The sequence below is a fragment of the Glandiceps talaboti genome, chromosome 14, assembly GCF_964340395.1.
Source record: "Glandiceps talaboti chromosome 14, keGlaTala1.1, whole genome shotgun sequence".
NCBI classification, from domain to species: domain Eukaryota; kingdom Metazoa; phylum Hemichordata; class Enteropneusta; family Spengelidae; genus Glandiceps; species Glandiceps talaboti.
In genome coordinates this window covers 6,973,041-6,996,891 of record NC_135562.1, presented here as the reverse complement: position 1 = coordinate 6,996,891, position 23,851 = coordinate 6,973,041, and the positions used below count along the sequence as shown (strand labels likewise).

At 35.4% G+C, this 23,851-nt stretch overlaps 4 protein-coding genes across 4 annotated transcripts in view; 3 read left to right on the top strand and 1 right to left on the bottom strand.

The window, feature by feature from the left end:
- LOC144445187 (uncharacterized) overlaps positions 1–3,813 on the top strand; it is a 32,364-nt gene extending 28,551 nt beyond the window's left edge. The window contains exons 10-12 of the mRNA XM_078134731.1: positions 1,827–1,946; positions 2,696–2,803; positions 3,359–3,813. Of these exons, the coding sequence (XP_077990857.1) occupies positions 1,827–1,946; positions 2,696–2,803; positions 3,359–3,390 (260 nt within the window). The 3' untranslated portion in view covers positions 3,391–3,813. The remainder of the gene's footprint in view (positions 1–1,826; positions 1,947–2,695; positions 2,804–3,358) is intronic.
- Positions 3,814–8,147: 4,334 nt separating this feature from the next.
- LOC144445947 (N-acetyltaurine hydrolase-like) lies at positions 8,148–13,619 on the bottom strand. The gene is made up of 7 exons (XM_078135602.1): positions 13,511–13,619; positions 12,257–12,419; positions 11,398–11,588; positions 10,216–10,398; positions 9,421–9,585; positions 8,862–9,076; positions 8,148–8,354 (listed from the first exon to the last, which is right to left on the bottom strand). The coding sequence occupies exons 1-7, from the start codon at positions 13,548–13,550 to the stop codon at positions 8,220–8,222; spliced, it is 1,092 nt and encodes a 363-aa protein (XP_077991728.1). The 5' UTR covers positions 13,551–13,619; the 3' UTR covers positions 8,148–8,219.
- Positions 13,620–15,088: 1,469 nt separating this feature from the next.
- LOC144446057 (Rieske domain-containing protein-like) lies at positions 15,089–17,965 on the top strand. Its single transcript, XM_078135748.1, has 4 exons — positions 15,089–15,370; positions 15,820–15,854; positions 16,901–16,988; positions 17,747–17,965. Exons 1-4 carry the CDS (start codon positions 15,154–15,156, stop codon positions 17,923–17,925), a joined length of 519 nt encoding a protein of 172 aa, XP_077991874.1. The 5' UTR covers positions 15,089–15,153; the 3' UTR covers positions 17,926–17,965.
- Positions 17,966–19,568: 1,603 nt separating this feature from the next.
- The window catches only part of LOC144445644 (nucleoprotein TPR-like), a 47,727-nt gene continuing 43,444 nt past the window's right edge, over positions 19,569–23,851 (top strand). Inside the window, exons 1-5 of the mRNA XM_078135269.1 lie at positions 19,569–19,734; positions 21,020–21,124; positions 21,782–21,855; positions 22,616–22,712; positions 23,466–23,569. Coding sequence (XP_077991395.1) covers positions 19,569–19,734; positions 21,020–21,124; positions 21,782–21,855; positions 22,616–22,712; positions 23,466–23,569 — 546 coding nt within the window. The remainder of the gene's footprint in view (positions 19,735–21,019; positions 21,125–21,781; positions 21,856–22,615; positions 22,713–23,465; positions 23,570–23,851) is intronic.

Genomic DNA, 23,851 nt, shown 5'->3' with positions numbered 1-23,851 from the left:
GGGAACTTGAAGTTGGCCTTGATATCTTTGTATTGGGCTAGTAGTGCTTCATCAACTTCAAGTGTTTATAAATTATTTCTTTACTCCACAGCTCTCAAAGAAGAGATGAGGCCAGAAACATTGCCAGATGTGAGCGGAGTAGCATCATTTGACTCCAGTAAACTGAAACATGTTGAGACTCAAGAGAAAAATGTTCTTCCAAGCAAAGATGGTAAACTTGCCTTCATTTTCAATAACTTACAACAATGCATAGTCTTGCTGCTGACTGAAGGTGACTGAAGGTTGCTTAATTGAGAATGGAGCACCCGGTGTTCCACCCTTGATAAAATCACCTTCGGTAGCTTGTCGTATCACATTGGAAGAAAGAACAGCGGTCTAGCAGCTAGACTAAACAATGCAGTGCTTTTGTAACAAAGGCAAACTAAACAAATAAATGAGTTGCGAATTCAAAATAAAAACAAATGTATGACATGATTGCAAATTTGAATATTAGGATAATGTGTTATTATACCATGCATGAGCCACTTAGTTAAAAAAATATGGAACATATAATCTGGTCTTTCGATGTCATGACAACACACGTCTATGTCATGACGACGTGTGTCTACATCACTTGTCGAAATGTGCAAAATTTCGAATGCATTTAAGTGATATACATGTACGTGTGCATTGTTTGTTAGTACAAAACTTTACTGTACTGAAGAAGTGAAACAAAACAAAATATCTAAGAAATGACAACAGTTACTCTAAAACATTTTCCTGTTACACAGACATATACATCACATTTCAGTTAATCTAAAGATAAAAGCTTGTACATGTTGACTACTAGAAGGTACTATTCAACTGCAAAATGTGAACCCGAATTGTCTAGTGCAACAGCACACTTTTATTTTTTCCAATTCGAACATCCTATGACATTTTGACAACATTCATTCTTGATTATTTGAAAATAGTTCTGTTTTTAATTTTGTTTACACTCACTGCGTTGATAGTTTCTTGAACTATACACTATATGTATAGCATGCATTATAAAAAGTTTTATCCCTTGAACCATAACTCTAACAATATGAAGTATTATAAGGATACATTATTTAATATTTAGCCCATTCACTGCATTCTACACAGGAATTAATATATAACACTATACACACACACACACACACACATGCACTCACGCACGCACGCACGCACGCACATACACACACATACACAGACACATACACAGACACACACACACAAAGACACACGCACACATACACACAAAACAGGCACACACGGACTAATGCATGCATACACATACGACAGGAACACACACACACACACACACACACACACACACACACACAAAAACACACTAATGGGCAGATATGCACATGCATATAATATACAAAAACAAACATCTATATAGAGTGGCACACAATTCTGTGGCTACAGTACATGCAAGAGCACAACCCCAAGTACAATATAATGTCGCTTGAAACTAATATTCTATAAGCTATATAACAGAACTGTTCTTCCCCTTTGTTAATGTTGTGTTCATTTGTGTAACAATTGGATGTGGTCTGTTGAAATAATTGCCACCTAATGAATGAACAAATCCAAATTCTTCACCCTCCTGTTTTTACTTGCCACTTTTCAATGAAAACATCACAGCAGGTACTAATTTAGTCTGTAAGGTACGCCGTGACGGGGCGCCCTCAAACAATGGCCAAACCCTAAGAGGAGGCCGGTGAGGGCGAAACATCACCACGTATCTTACAGTCTTGTACTAATTGCTATCGAATTGTTTTGATTAAATGAATGTGATTTCATAATTTTGTGTATAGATTTGAGAGCTGAACTGCAGCCTGACGACAAACCCGATATCAGTGAAGTTGCTAAGTTTGACCAATCTAAACTAAAACATGTGGACACTCAGGAAAAAAATGTACTTCCTACTAAAGAGAGTAAGTATGGTTATTAGCATGAAGTCAATCTTTTGATCCTGTCAACTCTGTTTTCATGTCATTGGTAATTGTGTATAGATGCCTGCAGTAATACAGTTGAACCCACAAGATGAAATTTATGTCTTATGAATGGATTTGTGTGGGTATTGTGAATAAACGATGGAAGAAAAATAACATTGGAGGAGGTATTTGTGGCTATGTTGTCTGCCTGTCTGTCTGTCAGTCTGTCCATCTGTTTGTCTGTCTGTCTGTCTGTCATCACTTTCTCTCAAATACGACAAGCTCAGTTCAGCTGAAATTTTGTGCATATTATCTTTGCGGTAATGGTTACAACTGGTTCATCCAGTTTTTGGGTGGGGTATGTGTGAGGTAACTAGCATAAATAGTGTTTGGTGCATGGATCTAGTGATGGATGACCCCATGGTGAAATGGTTTTGTCCACATTTCTACAGTCTGACTATTGGTGGCGCTCTGTACATCTAGCATTACAAGCTTAGGATACATACAAGTACAGGAGTCATTCAGACCGGAATGAAATGTGGTTGGAAATGTTTTGAACCTATGAATAGAAAAACATTAATTTGTAACTATGAACCTAGAAATAGAAGTCACGAATTTAAGCAGTAAATAAGTACAATAATGCCCCACTAGAGTTCATCATGTAAAAATATAATAACAATAAATTGATGAATTTGTGGTTCTCCCCTTGTTGATTGTTACGTTCTACATCTTTTGTCTTGTTTCCATAGCAATCCATGAGGAAAAAACTGAGTCAAGAGCTGAAGTCAAAACATTTGATCATACCAAGTTAAAACATGTTACAACTGAAGAAAAGAACCCCTTACCAACAGTTGAGAGTAAGTACTTATATGATGCTTATTTTTTGTCTTTAAAAGGAATATTTATACAGAAAAGAAGTATCTGCTGGTTTCTAAATAGAAATGTTAATATTTTAAGACTGTTGATGTTGTAGAAACAAGATGCTGTGGATATCATAAAACAATGATTTGTTTAGGTTGGGGGCAATTCCTCACCCCCACCCCACCCACCACCCCACCCAACAGAGAGGGAGAAATTATGTAGAACTGGCATAGTTTCCCACATATTGCATATGTACCAAAACCTGAAAAATTTGACTTGGGAACCCCAGTAAATGACTAAGGATAGATTTTTGCAAACTTGCCACCCTTAACAAAAACACTGGTAGGGGAACCCTGGTATTAAACAAAATAGGGAACTCAGGTGTATTTTGCCTACTTACCACTGGTAGGAAAGAAACCTTCCCCATATCAATTTTACCAACTTACCAGCCTTAACAAAAAACACTATGAAGTTCCGATTAGTATTCTGTTTGTGTAATTCTCAAACGATAAAGTTGAATTATTAATGTAAATTATTTTCATATTTTTCAGCAATCAAGCAAGAAATTGAAACCACCAAGTAGACCAAGTTAGACATCTCGTCTCGTCTTGTCCTTACAGGGACATCACTAGAATCCAAAGACCATATTCAGACATTTACTTTTACGCTAGTTTATTTTTATTTGACAGAACTTGATAACAATGAGATAATTTCCGTACATTTATTATTTTATAATTCTTGCATGTAAGAACAGTAGCCTTTGTACTGATAATATGACAGTTAACCATGTACTTAGTATAACCCTGAATCAATTATGGTAATTTTGCTTGAGTTGAAAGGTCAAAGTAAACTTTCCCACAATGCATTGTAAATTCATGACAGCATGATATGTGAACCGTGTGATAGTCACATGATTGGAAGTTTGATTCATTCATTTATTACTTCTAACAATACTTCTCAGAATATGTATTTCAGATTCAGAGTAAGTAGATTCCTTTTTTTTCCCCCCAGAAATTATGAATTTTGTATTATTCCTTAATCTTGTAAAGTTGCAATAACCCAGGAGTGAGCACTGTAAAAAGAAAATGTCAACGAGACAAAATGTGTCAAAAAATTGCAAGAGAAAGATAATGTCATACTTTCGGCAGTGACAATATTCATTCCGTTCTATGTACATTAAACAGAGATCCTGTCCTGAGCCATTGCATCCATAGCAACCACTTGAGGGTGGTCAAGCTGAAAGTGTCAAACACTTAGCAACACGATTGTTCTTAACATCATCGCACATGGTCATGGCGAAAGCTTGACCATGATCACATGTTTGACAACCATTGTTGCTAAGCATATTTACATATCTCGCGAGATCTGCAATGAGACATAAAGTCCCTTATAAAAAGAGCTTACTCTGTATTGGAATGCAAGATACAATGTCTAGTTCCACCCTCAAAAAAACCCTCACATGCCTCCTCTTTCTTGTGAAAGAGGCAAGCTGAGTGGTGAGGGCACTTCGACACAACATTTCTTGCAGATTAACTCTGTTTTATGCAAGTTCAAACTGATGCCTTGATATTGGTCCAATAGAATAGCTTGCCAATGACAACATGTTTCATAGTCTCTATGTCCATATATGGCAAGGCAATCTGACCTTTGACCTCATGTGAAGCTAGATTTGCATATTCTACTGTGCAAGAAGTGTTGACTGTTCGCATACAATATGGCTAGAACGGACTGAATTATTCCTGGGTTTTGTAAAGTTGTACCAAGCACTGGAGATTCCTGCTTCCTCCGATTGTTTTCAATGTACTATGCAACTTGTTTCAGTCACTCACAACTACCTTTTACGTCTTCCAGGTTTCCACCCTATACTTTACAAATTGAGTCAATCTGACATTAGTATTACTCTACAGTTGCCATGGAAACTGATACTTATAAACTGTTGACGCTTGTACTTATTTTCACTGTGTATGGTAAATACTTAGTAGAATGCTGTAAAATTTGATTTCATCATGGAAGGACTGTCTAACTATGTAGGCAATTTGATGGCAAGCATGTAAATATAATAGTCGGTCTACTAATATTACTGTCAATCATTAGTCTGTACAGTATACTGTGACGGCGCCCTCACACATCAATCAACGGTGAGGGTAGAGTGGCACACCACGTTTGACCAGGATTGAATAGCTACTTACATTTGAGTGCATGTCACCAAATTACTGACTTGTTTTCAATTGGTCTACATCACGCTAGTAATAAGTATACACTGCAAGCGAGTGAATATCAATATTGTATTTTTAATGATATGTTAATTTTTACATCTTCCAAATTAATTTGAGATAGCGAGTTCAGATACCTTTACCACGGAATATACCCAGTGCTTTGGTACAACGAGAGAAAGTAAAAAAAATTTAAGTAACCATACCAAAATAATTTGTACAGTGTAGTTTATTTTTACCCTGTCAAATGCACTTTAGCATACAATCATTCAAAGAGATCGTATTAGTTAATTCCTCAGATTGTTATTATTTGTATACCCTGTTTCAATAACCTGTTACCATAGTAACAAGGGGGTAACTACCACTGATTCTGGTGCTTTTGTCTCCATACTGTTGTTATATCATTATACAGATATTAACTTGTGTGTTTTGAGTATCGGAGCAATTCTGCACATATTACAAAAAACAATATTATCTGCTTGGAACACGTCCTTAAGGGTGTGTAAATATCACAAAGAGAAAGTTTTGAAATACATTTATGTGGTTGTCTGGAGTTGTTCTGTATAATCTTTATGAAGGGTTTAACTGTAACTGCTTGTCAAATGTTTGACTGGTTTCAGATGTAGCGAACAGAGCAAGATGTAACCAAGTTTGTGAATTTGTACTAATTTGTCAAGGAATTAATCTAAAATTATACACTGGAGTGATTTCAAATGATCTTAAATCGGAGACTTGAAGTGAAAATATGTTTAGTTTGATAATGTATCATATCAGGATGAGACGTTCAAAATAAATAGTGGTGCAAAATTATATATAGCGCCCTCACAGGCTAATCTTAGCTGGTGCAAAATTATATACAGCGCCCTCACATGTCATTTGTTTAAGCAGTTTTCCAAACTTGACTATTGTATTCTTGAAATGTGTTTAGAGTAACTGTCTCAAATGGAAGATTTTTGGAATTATATGTGTAAGATGCATGATATTGCCTTAACGAAAAAACGTTTTGTCAGGATTTGATTTTCCGAATTTTTCAGCACAATTATTTGTTAGAGCACCATCCTGTTTCCATTCTGGATCACTTGTCCAAACACCCCCGCGTTTGTGTGGGAAGAACTTGCAATCAATGCTTAAATAAAGGGTTATACCAAATGCAAAGAAGATATGGGGGACACAGGTAACCAGACTTAGAATGCAACCAATTTGAAAATTTGGTCTTTTGAGGGAGTTTTTAGTTGTGTACAGAAATTAACAAAATCAAGTCCTGGCTGTCTCATTTGAAATAACATTACACATTTTATTTTAATACAAGATTGAACCTGATCTGCACTATGAGAATGATGTATCGAAGAATCATAAAAAAATTAGTTGTATCGATTGGTAATATTGTAATAAGCACAAAGGCATGATTACTGGATAAATGTACTTGACTGAGAATAAATGAATAGGTGACATCTTGAAAATTGCCAGACTTCAGATTTCGAAACTTTTCTGTGTTAAAATAGAGACTGCCAAGAAGATAGCAAAATTGCCTAGGTCAGGAACTTTTAGGCATTTGCTGTTTTGTTTATATCTAGTTAGGTTTATGTAATGTTGATGCACGATCTATCTGTTGTCTTTACAACATCAGAATAAAAACATGCACTTTTCATTGTCTTGTGAAAATCTGAAATCGAATGTTGCCAATATGGAGAGCGCCCTCATACGGCATAGTCGCGTTTCTTTTGTTTAATTACATGTATGTAAAGTCATGTACACATGTATTTGCTCTGTTCATGATGAAGTATTTTGTATTGAATAAAGACATCATTGCAGCTAATTCTGGATTTGTCCATTGTTTCTATTGTATTATTAGATATACATTGCTTGTACTGGAATTGGAATAGGTTGGTAAAAAACCAATCTGATTAAAATCCGATGTAGATGTCGGCTAATCATTCATTGCTATTTTACCTTCGTTATTTTGCCTGAATTGACCTTCGTAGTACATGTTTACATTTTTAGCTGATCGTGTAGAGGAGGCCATCAGGATAAAAAAATGTAAACATGTACCAAGAAGGTCAATTCAGGCAAAATAACGAAGGTAAAATAGCAATGAATGATAAGCCGACATCTACATCGGATTTTAATCAGATTGGTATAAAACCCACAGAACATGCTTTCCATATCATACCATTCTGTGCCATAGTCTAGAATGCGGTGATATGGGGATTTTGCTCTTGCTTTCCCTTCTTGCTTTCCTCTACTACTACGCCTGGCATTTTGCCAACAACCAATTACTCCCATGAAGTTATGGCCAAAAAAACAAGCACAAATTCTTGGGTGCTTAATTCTTCTCATTGTGAGATAACATCAACAGCGCCACCACATGATTAAAACCGAGTATTGAGCTGTATGATGTAAACATAATTACCATATTCAACATTGATGCAGGAAATCGTAATCTTATTTTAGGTTTGAAGGTATTACCACTATAACAAAATGCCAGGCGTGGTAGAAGAAAAGTTAAAAGCAAAATCCACATGACTGGATTCCAGGTTACCTATGCCAACATTCAAAAAAAAAATACACACACAGAACATCTTTTCCCTATCATACCATCTGTGTCAATAGGAATTTCAAAATCTTCAAGTTTGGAAACCCTATTGTTTGGAATGTTTTTACTTGAAATTAAGCATTTTTGCAATAACTTTGTGATAAGTAATAGTCTGCCTTGGTGGGGGGGGGGGGGTTCCTATGTTCAACTTTAATAGCAAATACTTCAGGTGAGATTGGATGTCTCTGGTAATGATAAGCCAAGATAAAAAGATGTCCAAAAAAAATGGATGAATATTTGACCGTAACTGCATAAGGACTCTGAATCAGGGCATGAGGACTCTGATGAGTAAATCAACAACGCCAGGTTCAGCTCATTCAGCCACTCACTTTTTCTTCTTATCGTACGACATGAATAAAGAACAAAGCGTGCTTTTTACATTTTATTCAAACTACATTTTAAAGACATGATCAAAATCTTCCCAATATAAAAATTTAAAAATTACATATACCTTCATTCATTGACTTCTTTATAATGAAAACACTATGGGCAGCCAATGTCTACTAATTTGAATATTCGAATTGAATGTCAGCCATTGTTCAGCTAAATTGAATATTTAGTTTGTTGGAATGTCAACCATCTTTCCGCTTATTTGAATATTTTAAATTACTTGAATGTCAGCCATCTTTTTGGGTTGTGTATCAATATTTTATCGATGGATTCCTGTGAGATTCCTCTCTGTAACATCTTTGGCACAACATTTAGAAGGATGTGAGAGTAACCATGGCCACCATACTTCGTCTGTAACCAAGGATACCAAACATCAAAAAAATAGTACAGTCCATTTTCATATGTTTGTCCATTACATAATATTGAGTAATATATATATATATATATATATATATATATATATATATATATATATATATATATATATATATATATATATATATATATATATATATATATATATATATATATATATATATATATATATATATATATATATATATATATATATATATACATGCATACATTCATAAAAGCCCATACATACATAATATATATCGATACGATACATACATATATACACTCATGTATTGTATGTATGTACACACGTACATAAGCATGCACATACATACATACATACATACATACATATATACATACATACATACTTACATATGCACACACACATACATGCACACACACATACATACACACAACATACACACATACATACATAAGCACACACACACACACACACACACACACACACACACACACACACACACATTACAAACTAACCAAATGATTCCTTGTATGTATATCATGTGCAATAACAATCCTGTCCTCCAACCCTTCATCTAGTAGTTGTTTGATAATATTAATTCTCTGTCCATCATTCATCATGTAAGGAGCATTAAAGTCCCAGTTTGAAGTCTCTGTACCAAAGAAATCAAGTTCAAGGTAGGTACCAAAGTCAGCAAATTCCAGATAATCTTCTACCTTGTACAATGTATCTGTTATAGGGTAGACAAAGTCATAGGGGATGTACATAAAAGTCAAAATCTCAAAGGGTGCATGGTGCTACTGTACACCTGGAAATTTTGCTGAAGTCGGTGGACAACAAAAACACAAAAATAAGTAGTGACTAAAATGCCTGTTTATACATTTATAGCACAATTAATGTACCAATCTGGTAATTGGTAAAAATTAGTCTTTGAGAACGAGCTGAAATCTACAAAAATGCAAAATTTTCTAGTACTCAAAATATCTAGGTTTACATGTTTTTGGCAATCTGCCAAAGTTTAGCTTAAAACGCACACTTGTCATTTCAGATCATGTGATTATGCAAATTACTTACAATCTAAATGTGACATGACCGTTTTTTGGCAATCTGCCCCGGCTTCCTGTAAAACTCTCATGATTTCAAATGGAGCTTCAGCAAAGTCTTCTGGGTGCAGACTAACAGGACATCCAAGTTGATTCTGGACAGATGCTACAGCTCTTAGTACTTTCTTTTCAACATCTATTTATTAAAATGTAAAATGTTATTCTGGTATTACATGGATTATACAGGATGTATTCATGTTGTTGTAGCACTGCTGTGCTTTTGCTAACGTTCAATTGTTTAATTCGATAACGCTTTTGAACCTCTGGTACCCCCCTCCCTCCCCCTATAACCAAGCTTTTGCTCAAGTTTGAATTTTGCCACTACACTACCTACAGATAATACAGAGCTCGAAATTAACTTTTTTCTTTTTTTCTGAAATTGGTAGCCCAAGGATTATTCCTAAATTGAAAACAGTTCCTTTTTTGGAAGTATGTGTTATATTGAAATATTTTCAAATCTGTATATCTTCCATCCTTTAAATCATCACATAATCAGTGGAAACCTGAGTGGGGCTACCAGCTGCAAATTATGGTAGCCCCATGACAAGAATTGGTAGTCTGTGGACACGGGACTGTTACTTTCTAGCCGTGTACTATTGACCACTAACTAATACATACATTGGGTTTTTTTATAAGTAATTTACCAATCTTTAGTGAATATGTCTTTGGTTATTTGATAAAAAATGTCTACGTTGCAGCTAGTGCAGGTTTAAGATTAATCAAGATTACACAAATGAAGCTTCAAGCAACTAGTTACTAAGCTTACCTGTGATTGGATAGCAGCTGGCTACTTCACCAATCACACCACATCTTACATCTGTGCCATCAGCCCCTTCCATGATATCCTTTGTCAGAAGTGTGGCTATACTTTCCTCTGATTGGTCAGGTAGTTTTGATAGAATATGATTATCTTCTCTGTTAGGTGATTGGTCACCGGCTAAATAAAACCCTACATACAGCAACAGATATACAGGTGTTAAGCTGAATTTGACTCAATGCAATGTAGCTATATAACTAAATTTATATGTTTATAAATTCCCTTTCCTTCTTATAAATATTTAAAAAAAAAAAAAAATCTGGTGAAGTCGTTCCTTTATATCGTGACTTAAATTGTTTGAACAAATTAATGCTGTTTCATATCTCAGTCAATTAATTTGTATGAAACTCTGCCAATAAAATTTACAAGTCTTCATTGAAGACAAAGTACTTTTGCTTTGACAGTGAAAATCTTGTTCATCAGAACTTAATTGACTCCTACAATATTGAGTCTTAAGCCTCAATATGTTTTAACATACACCGAAGATTCAATAAATTTTGCATATTTTAGCTTATATATTGTAGTAACCCTTATGGAAAGTTCCTACAGCATTCCTAAAAGATTATTCCTGTAAGATCTTATAGGATTTTGGCCCCTTTCTTAAAGGAATACTTTAAAATTCCTATAGGAATTAGGATAGTCCTAAAGGAATCTATTAGGACAGTCCTATAGGAACGATCAGTCCTATAGGAATCTTATAGGAATATTATAGGTCTTATAGGAATCCTATAAGAATACTATAGACCATTTCCGTAAGGGAATTAGTTCTTGTATCACTACCAAGGGTTCAAATTACACTTATGAGTAAAATTTTGCCTGTTTGGGCTGACAGGCTTTGTCTAAATATCTGTTTGCTGGCTTTACCACTATAATGTGATCATAGACTCTGAGATATTGTAAAAGGACAGTTTGACAGAGTCTGTCGACGTGAACTTGTGAAAAGTTACTCATTAGTAATTAGAACCCTTGGTTGTGTAACAAGAACATATTATTATTATGTTTTACTGACCTTTTGAACATGTTTAAGGACATCTAATATTTTATAAATTTTTTTTAAATTTCCTATTTTAAATCTCGACTTGAAACCTAAGCAGGTATTTTTCATAACTATGAAAGATTTGATTATCTGACCTGTTCCAGAGATAATGTTTACTCCCGAGGCTTGTGAAAACTGTTTGAGATGTTGCATATTTCTACCGATACCAATAGTTGTACACTCAACAATTGATCCTCCACCATTTCTCTTAAAGTCTGTCAAATCATCTATAACTGCAGTGTTACACTCATCTCCATAAACCCTTAGATTGGCTTTATTGCTATACCTGGAATCAAAATCAGGAAATATGCAAATAACATTATTATGCAAATTATATACAAAGTGCAAAAAAGAAGTTGCCATTATATTCTTGTTGTTAAATCTTGAACGCTCACAAATCACTGTGTCGTGACAAAATATTGATTATTTGAATGTTGGTGTACCTGTCTCAATGGGAACACCACTCCAGGAAATAAATTTTAGGGGTTCTGGAGAGTCTGGAGAGTTCTGGTGAGCCACTTTATAATTTCACATCACATTATTTTCGCTCATTTGTCAAGAAACACCAAATTGAAACTCCCCTTATATGAGTATATTTATATGTGCCGCCCTTTGAGCTGAGGTGCATTTTTCTAGCCCTTTTGGTCTAAAATGGGGTGTGTTTTTTCGAGTTGAAGAGTCTAAAATGGGGTCCACTTTCCATTATTTTTTATTTTGCTTAGTCTAAAATGTGGTCCACTGTCCTTACCAAATCGTAATTGCTTAATTGCCCCAAAATATTGCCGCCTAAGGAAAATGTAGTTAGGTCTAAACTTTCATCTTTCAGAAACCTGTAATGGTGTAAAATGGTCAAAGTGGGTCTAAAATGGGGCCAGGGGTTTCCAGCACTGGCCACACACCCCTACCAGAGTTGGCCACTGGTACCGCCCCCGGGGATAAACATATTGCACTTACTGGTGTTCTCGAATCCAGCCAATATTCTCTAATGTGATTGGTTCATCAGCAATCTCTTGTACAGGTTTTTTACCGACATCAAAATAAAAGTATTCGTACTTAATCTCTGCATGCTCATGGGTTAAAGTTTTTCCCAAGTTTTCAGGATTTATTGGACCAGTAACTAAACAGTTCAAAATAGGAGAGAAAATCATACACATTTGTATGGTAAATCAATAGTCATTACTATAGGCTATATTTTGTTTTAAGTGGCCATATGGATGAGTATTGGGTATGAAGTTTATTTTTGATTTTAAATTTATAAAACAATGTTATCATGGCTTCCTACTTGAAAAGTTAATGTGAAAATCCAGAAATATAGATTTGTGGTAATTAAATTAAAGTAATTTCAATCTGGCTTATACTTTATTCAAATTCTTTTTCCATCAAGCTGCAGTATGCATAAATTAATGGCAGGTAGTGTTCATGTAAAAGGACCCATATGCAATATGATATGCATGTCTAAAATTAGTTAATACCCGGTACCTGCTTTAAACTCCACTACTGCCGGTACCTGCTATAATGCACTTCTGATGGTAGAACTTAAAACAGAGCATTTCTTTCTCTCTGGTTATTATAATTTAAGGCCTTTTATATTTTATTGTGAAATGCAGTGAATGTATATGGTCTGAAGAGCACAACTGAAAACATGTACTACACATATCAGAATTACTACAGAAAATCTGCTTGTTACTGCTTGTGTGTTGACAGTTGTAATAGCCCTCTCCATCAACGTTTTTCAGTTATTTTGTCACAGACTAACAGTACTGAAAAACATACATGTATACATACATACATACATACATACATACATACACACACACACACACATACATACATACACACACACACATACATACATACATACATACATACATACATACACACACACACACACATACATACATACACACACATACATACATACACACACACACATACATACACACACACATACATACATACATACATACATACATACATACATACATACATACATACACACACATACATACATACATACCTACATACATACATACCTACATACATACATACATACATACCTACATACCTACATACATACATACATACATACATACCTACATACATACATACATACATACATACATACCTATATACATACATACATACATACATACATACATACATACATACATACATACATACATACATATATAGTTTATATAAACTTACCAGTCAGGATTTTTCCACTGAGAGAGTCTGACGAAGCCATGGCCGGGGTACCAATACTACCCTCTCGGGGGTACCAATAGTGGAGAGACTAGATGTGTGTGAACTTCTTTGGCCGCGCACCAATCTTGGGCTAAACCATTTACACGAAGGGTGTAAGAAGTTATGCGTGTTGCATAGCATAGGTTACAACTTATAGTTAATCATGATAATTAATATACAGCAAACATCCAGTTTACTGAATACCGCATCATACCGGGTCTCTTCTTCACTGTCTGATAAAAAAAAAAATTCTTTATTGTCTAGTTCTACTGTTTTGTTGTTGCAGTTTATAAATATCTTTTCTCTAAAAAGCTGTCATGTAATAAAGTAACGACTTGAAAAGCTGGTGGTGTGGATTTTTCTAAGTCAATTTAACTGTTCATTTGATTACCTTACAAGTTATTGGTTTATGACTCTGATTTATGCCTGGATTTAGGTATGAAGTTACTTCTACCAAGCGCCCTCAAGCGGCGACCTTTAGAGAATGTCGGTAACCCCTAGCTCGGCTCGGTCATGACAATCACGAGTGTGAAGCTAGCTACCATCATATTCATATTCATCTTCACTTTCAAAAGTTGACCTCTACGATCAATGTGAATATGATGATAGCTTACACATTCATCGTCATATTCGAAGTACTTCCGAATGGGTACGAACATGCGTTCGGCAAATCACATATCCTTCATTGGGTGGTTGAAATCATGTGATTGTAATTACTTTTCACTTGATTTGCCTGGATTTGCATGCTCTCTTCTTATTTTTGCCAGAGTATCCAATTTGCACCATAATTTATTGTTCTCATGGACCATTATTTTTCACAATCGATTGCGTTGACCGATCCCGATCAAGGGAACTACACACATTGTGATAATTGTGGTCTTGACAACACTATTTTGTGTAAATTTCACCAGTGTAAGTGTTAAGTAGGGTTTCAAAGATAGCAGCACTGCGGGAAATCAAAACACACCCAGCCAGGCCGTATTTTATTACATTACTCATACACAGGTTTTTTGTACACCCAAATATTGACATTTTCAAAGATATGGGAAAGGCATACTAAACATCCAAATTAGTTTTTTTTATATGACAACAATAATTCATGGTGCAAATTGGATACTCTGGCAAAAATAAGAAGAAAGCATGCAAATCCACGCTAATCAAGTGAAAAGTAACTACAATCACATTATTTCAACCTGCCAATGAAGGATTTGTGATTTGCCGAACGCTTGTTCGTACCCATTCGGATAACTTCGAATCTGATGCATGATGAACATGTGAAGCTATCATCATATTCACATTGATCGTACAGGTCAACTTTTGAAAGTGAATATGAATATGAATATGATGGTAGCTTCACACTCGTATGACAATCGTGATTTTGCGTTTGATTAATCAATCTTTATTAATTAAAGTACCAATCACAATCATGATTGGTAATCACAGTAAACATGCCCCAAACCATGATTGACGTGATTACAAGGTGGCAAACAGGTTGAAGTGGTGTATTACCGTTACGTTAGTCGGATCTGTGTAGATGTTTACACCGTACACGTACACTCAAATGACTCGTTGAACATTGTAATCATTGATTGTACTAGAAACTAATGGTCTATGGTAGTACTAAGGACAAAAAACGTGATAAGACCATTCCTATGGATTTAGAAACTGGTAGTACACTTGGACATGGTGATGACAAACTTTTTGTATGTAGTTTGTCAGATCTTCAGACCCAGAGAAGAAAAGTTATTGAAGTCAATGGAAGGACACTCGTTATATTTTATCACAATGGTGATGTTTTTGCTTTGGATAAATACTGTTATCGTAAGTTGTTGTTGTTGTTGTTTTTCAAGGAAATACGATATCAATAATCACATACATACATACATACATACATACATACATACATACATACATACATACATACATACATACATACATACATACATACATACATACATACATACATACATACATACATACACACACACACATACATGGTAGTCTTGTCAAGTTCTATACAGTTTCATTGTTTTCACTGTTAATAGAGTTAGTATTACAATGTACTTTTCACCTGAAAACCCTAACAGTGTCGTATACAACACTGCCAGTTTATTGAAATAAAGTGTTCAGATCCTATCCTATGTACAATATATAGTCACCCTGTAACAATAGCCCACCCCCTGCCCCACCCCTCCCCTGCTAGTATGTGGCTAATTTACAACATTATCAACATAAAATGACTTCACCAATGTATCCATTCTTTTGCTCAGATGCAGGTGGTCCTCTTGAAGTTGGAGATATCGAAGTAAGTGAAATCAAAACAGTTACTCATATATGAAAAATATTACAGCTAAAACATGTAATGTTTGCCAGAAGATTGTACATAACATGTACATTTAATGACCAATGCTGATCACTTGGCAAGTTGAAGTTGTTGGTGTACTTGTGAGAGATAAGAGCTCTGCTGATCACAGCAGAATTGTGATTTAAGAGAGGTTTTTTTACATTACTTCAACTTTTTAAACTTCCCTCAATAAAATCATGCTGTGTTCAGCAGTTAAACTGTTATTATCTATCAAGTAAAACAACAGCCTAAACTTGCAAAATGATCAACTTTGAATATAAATGTACATGTAAATATGTTACAAATAGTCTTCTGGTGAACACTGCCTGTTTTAGCTGTAAATTCGTTAAGTGAAATTGTAAATAATAATATACTTTAGCTTGCAAACTTTTATTATGTTGAAATTTTTTGTTCAAATATAGAATGAAAAAACCCAGAGATTTTAGCATGTCTACATACATCAAGAAAAGAACATGTATACTACTACATGTATTGAGCAGAATTTAATTCTAGATATTTCTCAATCCAGAAATGTTCATCCATGGACAAAAGTCAATGAATTTACATTTTTGAGTTTTGTGCTGCACGATTAACATTTTTGAAAACCGACATAGTCAAGGAAATGCTTTCGCGATTAACAATTTTGGTTTGCAATCACTCGGCTCATCTACAAACACAGTGCTATAAATGATTTTAGAAATTAACCCCAACTGAGTTCTGGAAATTGTCAAGACAAGTGAAGCCATCTGGACTAATATAGGACGTGTTGTTCTGCCCGTACTGGAGGGGTAGACCAGTCTATGAGGGCACCCCATCACTGCGAACCTTACAGACTAAAGTTATCCTAATATACAGTACCTTGGTATGCATGTTACATTTCTACCAGCAGTAACTATATGATATAGATTACTTACCTGCCGCAATTTGTATTTTAGAATAGTTATAAACAAATCAAGGTGCAATGTATTGTACAATATTTAATTTCAGCCTTTTGTTTTTTCCCTCAGGATATTGCTGGTGTTAGTTGTATCATTTGTCCATGGCATAAATACAAAATCAGTTTGGCAACAGGAGAGGGCTACTATCAATCCATTGGTTAGTATAATGTTTTTTATTCTGTAATGTACGCTGGGGCGCCCTCACACATCAGTCAGGCCCTTCTTTTTAGAGCAGGCCGGTGAGGGCAGAGAGACACAACATGTCTTACAGTCTAGATGTTAATTGGTTCTTAAAGATTTTTTCTCTTCTTCTTATTTTGTTTTTGTTGGCTTGTTTATTTCTCATTCCATGATTCTATTTTGCTCTCATAATTGTTTCCAAAGTTTACTGAGCATGAATTGGTGAAGGGTTCAATTTGTGTTGGACATGCAGTTGAACTTGTTGTGTTTACATATTGATTGGCAACTTGATAGCATAAATAGCATCCGTATAAAGGTGGATTGTTGAGTAATTGTTTTCTCCACACAGTCTACAAACTCAGTAATTCAAATTAAGTGTTTTTGGCTATGCTTCATTATCTCAAACTATGAGAAAAAATCAACATGAAATTTGCATATCACCTGTTGATGTTCAAGGTTTTTTTTGTTTTTTTTGTTTGTTTTTTACAATAGTGAGGTTTTAATTTCCTATACAGTCAAACAAGGAACATAATGTATGCATCATCTGACTTAATCAATCAACCTAATATATAGACATGTGACTTAATCCAACCAATCAATCAGCTTCTATGGATAGTATCCATGAAAAATGCTAAGTTTGCAGGCTGAGTGGTGAGAATACTAGATTCGACCAGTCAGCCTTTCCATAGAGGCTAATAGCATAACTCTCATGTTTTAATTATTCATTTTTCACAGATCCGAAGCAACTACATAAACCAGCTCAATGGCGTTCCAAAGGTGTGAAACAAAGAACTCATCATGTAACCATACAGGATGACCAAGTTTATGTCAAACTCTCCGACTTGAGTCAAGCGAGAGACTCGGATTATTATTATTCAGAAAACTACAAGAAAATAATGGCATTCCAAAAATGACCTTTGACCTTGTGTAAGATCACGAATATGTGAGGGCGCGCGTTGATATATCCATCTGGGTGTGGATGTACTCTATAGATGTTGTTGATTGCAGATGCCATTGCATATTGTTATAGCCTAGAATCAGCTGTGTGGGCATTTTTCAAGTTGGGTTCTCACCTTTCTCCTACCACACCTGGGATTTCGCTAATAACCAATCATGCAAACTTAAAATTATATTTACGTTCAACCCCATTTGAATATAATTGTACTTATGTTTACATAGCTCAACCCTCCAAGTTGGTTCAAATCATATGGTGATGCGACTGATGTCATCAGCGGGGAAAATTACAAACCCAATAAGAATCAACGTCCCAAAACTATGGCGTACAGAATGCGCCATCCAGATCAAAGTGTAACGGCAGAAATAACAGCTCTGGTTTGCGAGAATGAATAAGAATTAGCACCTGATTTCTAGCTGAAGCTTCATTTAAATAGATGGCCACTAGCAAAATGCCAGGCATAGTAGGGGATAGGTGAGAACGGAAAACTTGATCACACATGACTGGATGCTACTATTTCTAGGCTAATATTGCAAGGAAAATCACAAATACAATCTTGTGAGGGCGCTGTTGATAGCGCATTCCAAAAATTACATTGACATTGTAAAGGACAACTACAACAGACGTAAACTAAAACCAATGTACATTTATATGATTACATGTACAAGTTGTAATATTTTATGTGAGGGACTTATAATTGTTGGTAGGCATTCTATAATCTATGCATTTTTTTTTGCATCTGACATAACAATAGAATTTGTAATATATGTATAAACTTTTTAATAAACTGCTATATACTGTTTACCAGTAGTCAATTACTTCTTACTTAGTACATCTCACAACTCCTCCTCTCCCCCCCACACACACACACGCATACCCAGACAGACAGACACAGACAGACAGACAGACAGACAGAAAACACATTCCATGCCAACTATGCAGGCTAAAGTAATTCATGGCTAAAGAGAAAAAATTGAAAGGGATCACAATGACCCTTATGGCAGATTTATTGGAGATCCCATTTTATAAGCCACACAGAGATGCAAGAGTCTACCCCAATTTTGCACCTGGTTTGCTGCTAGAGGGCGCTGTTCTGACAGATTGTAATGCAGTCATGAACACATGAGGACTCTAGAATTATTTAGAGTTTACAAAGAAGTCAACAACACAGGAATATTTATCAACATTCAAAAACACGGCAGACAAAAACAACAAAGATTATCACGTATATTAAAATGTCAATGCCAATGTTTCTTTGCAAGAAAAATGAGACACTTTTCCTACATCTATAAATAGTCACTGTTTTTGCAGTATTGCAACAATCAAAACTTTCTGACTTTGAAGAAATAAAGTTCACTAGCTACTATATCAAGAAAAGCAAAAGAACAGAAAATCTTTTCCAGGTTGTCTAGAATAAAACTAGTTGTAAAAGTTAGAAAAACATACTTTTTACCGAGACTAGTATGTACATACATTTATACATACATACATACGCACCACCTCAACCAGAGAGTTGTTCCACCCTCCCTTTACGCCTTTACCACCCCCAAATAAGGAATCTTAGCACCCAACCGTAAGTTCCGGTTCCTGTACAATATCAACATGGCGGCAAACGTTGAGTTCGCACGCTTGTGTGCGATATTGAGTTCAGATGAACTAAATACACTGCCAGACGAACTCCGAAGTAAACTGGAAGCTGTTTTTAGCTCCAAAGAAACTGCATATGATGGGTTGAAAGCACAACACGAACGACTGAAAGTCAACGCAGGTAAGGCAATCGAACTTGACGTGCACCACCGTCCAACCTTAGTTTTGCATGATTTGGTTTCAAAATTAAGACGTTGTTCTTGTCCAAATCTCGAGCCCTTGAATTGTTTTCAAATTCAACCATAAGTGACATATTACTGAAAACATAGAGAAAGTCAGGGCAAAACAGCTGACGAAATTTTTAAATCCTCAAAAAGTGCACAATTTAAAAAAAAATAATACGTACATAATCATACTTGCTTGTACACACTCGTATGTGCTGTTTGTCCACAATGGACCCTTTCAAAAATTACACACATATTAATAAGTGTCAATTGTTGTTCAACTTAACTGTTACTGAAAATACAAACAGTTTCACCCTATCGCAGGTGAATTATTCAATAAAAGAGGAAATTCAAAGAATTTTTTTATACTCAGAACGCCTGTCTTGTGAAAGACAAAAACTCCAAGATTTCATCCTCACGGTCAGTGTTTTATCCACATCATATTCAATCAATCAATCAATCAATCAATCAATCAATCAGTCAGTCAGTCTTTATTAAGCTACACACACACTACCAGAGAGTGTGGTAATGCTGGTATGGTACAAATTTTGAAAAACAAAACAAAATGATATATGAAATATTGTTAAACCAGGTTTCTTGTGAGTTATCACACAGTAAGAGATAGGGGACACCAAATGTTAGGGGTTTACAAGTTGCTGTGTCAAATTGGCTTAGAAGTTAGAGGGCACACCAAATGTTTCAACCCCTTTCTGTATGTTTTGTTCTCAAGCTTATTTGCAATAATTATGTAACTAAGCACGTAAATTTATGACATAAAGTCCACCATGTGCATAGCCATTTTCCTGAATGTCAAAACTTTGTACTGTTGTATTTAAAAAAACAATAACCAGTATATCATTGAAATCTTGACCTTTTGTTAAATATTCATCTGATTTAGAGTCAGGCCAAAGTTCTACACTCTTGCAAACATAAAACTATTCTATGACACACACACACACACACACACACACACACACACACACACACACACACACACATACACACACACACACACACACACAGAGAGAGAGAGAGAGAGAGAGACAGACAGACAGACAGACATGTACACACAGACAGAAAGACATACAGACACAGACACATACACAGACAGACAGACACATACATGTACACATACACACACAGGCACACACACACACACACACACACACACACACACACACACAAAGACATGTATGATGTAAGATGTACAGTATTGAAAGATGATCTGACTTGTTCCCACAGAACAACAGTACTTTGAGATAGAGAAACAGTTGATAAGTAGCAACTCTAAACTTGAATCATTGGCTAAAGAATGCACTGAACTGAAGACAGAGAATACCACATTGGGTGAGTACCAGAATGATAGATTGTGTTTTTAAAAAATCACTTATATTGAGTTAACTTACTGCCAGATTTCTCCTAAGCATGCTAATATTCAAGTGAATTTTCAAACATGAAGGCTGACAGGTTTTACCTGAGTATGTAGTTTTGAGATTCACTTTCAACTGTACATGATTGTATAGCTAGCTTCAGATAGCATTCAATTGTCAACCTGAGTGAAAAGCACAGCAAACAGTATTCCTGCTTTTGAAGTTGGGGAACCTTGGTAACAGAATGGAGGAAAGGAATACAAGTTGTATAGTTTCCCATACAAGCTACTACAGTTGTGTTTTGGAACCCAGATAAAATTACTGGGGAACCTTGGAAGATTTACCTGCCAGTAAAAAAAAACACTGGCAAATACATAAATATATCCTCTTTCTAGACCTGCAGACGTAACTTTGTCTACTACTGATTTACACTTATTGCTTCATACATCAAACATGAATGGAAACATAAATTAACAAACAAATTTTGAGGGAATACAGTGCAAGTCTTTTTATCAGTGAAATGACATGCCTCTATTTGGAGATATCAGGCAGAGAGCAAAGTCACAGTACTTTGATACTAAGGAAGACGTGTCATAAATATGGGAATAATAAGTTCCTTCCCGTCCCATTTCAGAAAATGAACGGAAAACTTCAGAGGAAAAACTAAAAGGATTGGAAGTGACTAAGGAAGATGATTTGTCTACTCAGGTAAATAGAGAATTTAATAATTTTTTTTTTTGCTCTCAGAATCAAAGCATACATGTATTAATCAAAAACACTGTTTCCTTGCCATGGACTCATTTAACATGGGATAGTTCTGAATTCAAAGCATAATTAATTTACTATATGCAAATATCCCACAACTGTATTATTGGTTAGTTTGGGTGAAACACTTTTAAACATTCCTGTTGTTACCACGAAGTTGTTTTTCCAGTTCCGAGATGCATTGCGCGAGAGGACGGCGATGCTTATGTTGTTAAAATTAGGCTTGTTTTGTCTTTATTACATTTGAAGTAATATTTTTATCAGGAAATGATGGAAAGACATGATGACCTCTTTGATTGTGAGTGATTTTATAGAACAAAGACTAAATGCTATCAATAACATAGATGAATTTTATGGGTGAACCCAGAGTACAGTCAGGTGACGACTATCCCCTTGAGTATAGTATTGCATGCAGACCTCTCTGTGCATACGCAATACATGGCATTGGATGGAGAGACGCGCAATGCATCTTGGCACTGACAACAGGTCTTTTGCTGAAATATGTGAAATTGCTAATTTACCACGGCAGTTTTGATGATGTTACCACGCTTTGTGTAGAAATGTATTGAAGGAAAAATGATGAAAATGTATTTTTGATAACAAAGTTATAGCAAAAGTATACTGAAAATGCCTTATTGATTAACAAAACTGTTGTGAGTACATGTACATGTAGAGACAATTTTGTCCAATTTTTTGTTCACAGTTGAAGTTGACAAGGGCCAATGATCAGCTAGAAAGTGAGAAAAGAGAATATGTTGAATTGTTACAAAAGAAGAACCATGAGATTGAGAGACTGAATGGTAAGTTCATTTACATGTTAAAGTCTCATGCACACCTGTTTAATACTGGGATTGTTTACCAATAGAAATGCCTTCCTATAGATTGATACTTCCATCATTTGATTCGGCTGTTACAATTGCACATATGCACCCACTTGTATATTTAGTAAGGGAGCTACCACCAAGCCAGTTATATGAATAACACATACAGCCAGTGTGTGATAACAGTGTCTGGCTATGATGGAGTTGTGAATGGCTGTGAAAAGCACTTGAACCCAACAATCTAACATCAACACTTCAATTCCCTCCTCCTTCATGTACTCTGTCCCTGTTAATCACACTACATCACACCATGTTTTACACACAACCAGCAAAAAATCCACCAGACAGAGCAATTTTACTTGAAGGAAGTAATCCAAGAAAAGACCATGCGCAAACAAAATTAGGTTAAAACAATACAACTGGTACAGTGGGTGTCTTTGATGTAGGTTCACTCAATCATTTTATCACTTTGTTTTTGTATATCTGTTAAACTTATAATGTACCAGTACCAGTACCAGTCATACTCATAACATGTTGTGTTCCATCAGTTAACAGGGTCATGGGATCTGGCCTCCTGTGGTGTTTATACTTTGATAAGTTACTGGCACTAATTACTTTGTACAATGTATGTCTTTGCAATGAACCTTGTCTCATTCCTGCTTAACACATGCAAGCAAAGGCATCAGTGTTTTATCATATGTTGTATAAAATTTGAATTGTCCCATCTTACAGAGGAATGGAGTAATCTATCTGACAAATTAGCAGCTGCCAATACAGCCAAAGTACAAGCACAGGCCAAATTAGATGAGATATTGGGAGAGGACGTAACAACAAAGGTAAGCTGTACAGTGTAGTGTTGTAGAACAAATCAGATGAGAGTTTAGGAGTTGTCTATTATTGCTTTCTTGGCATCCACCAAATTACACTTTTCAGGGTGTATATATGATAACCTTTACGGCCAAATATGGGTTTTGCAAATCAAGGATGAATGGCAGAAAGGCCCGACTTCAGGACCCGTAAGCCATATGGCCAAGGTCTGCAAAACTCATATCTGGGGCTGTAAAGGTTTCATCATATACATAATGGAGTGACACGGAAATCGTTTGAATCACGGAATC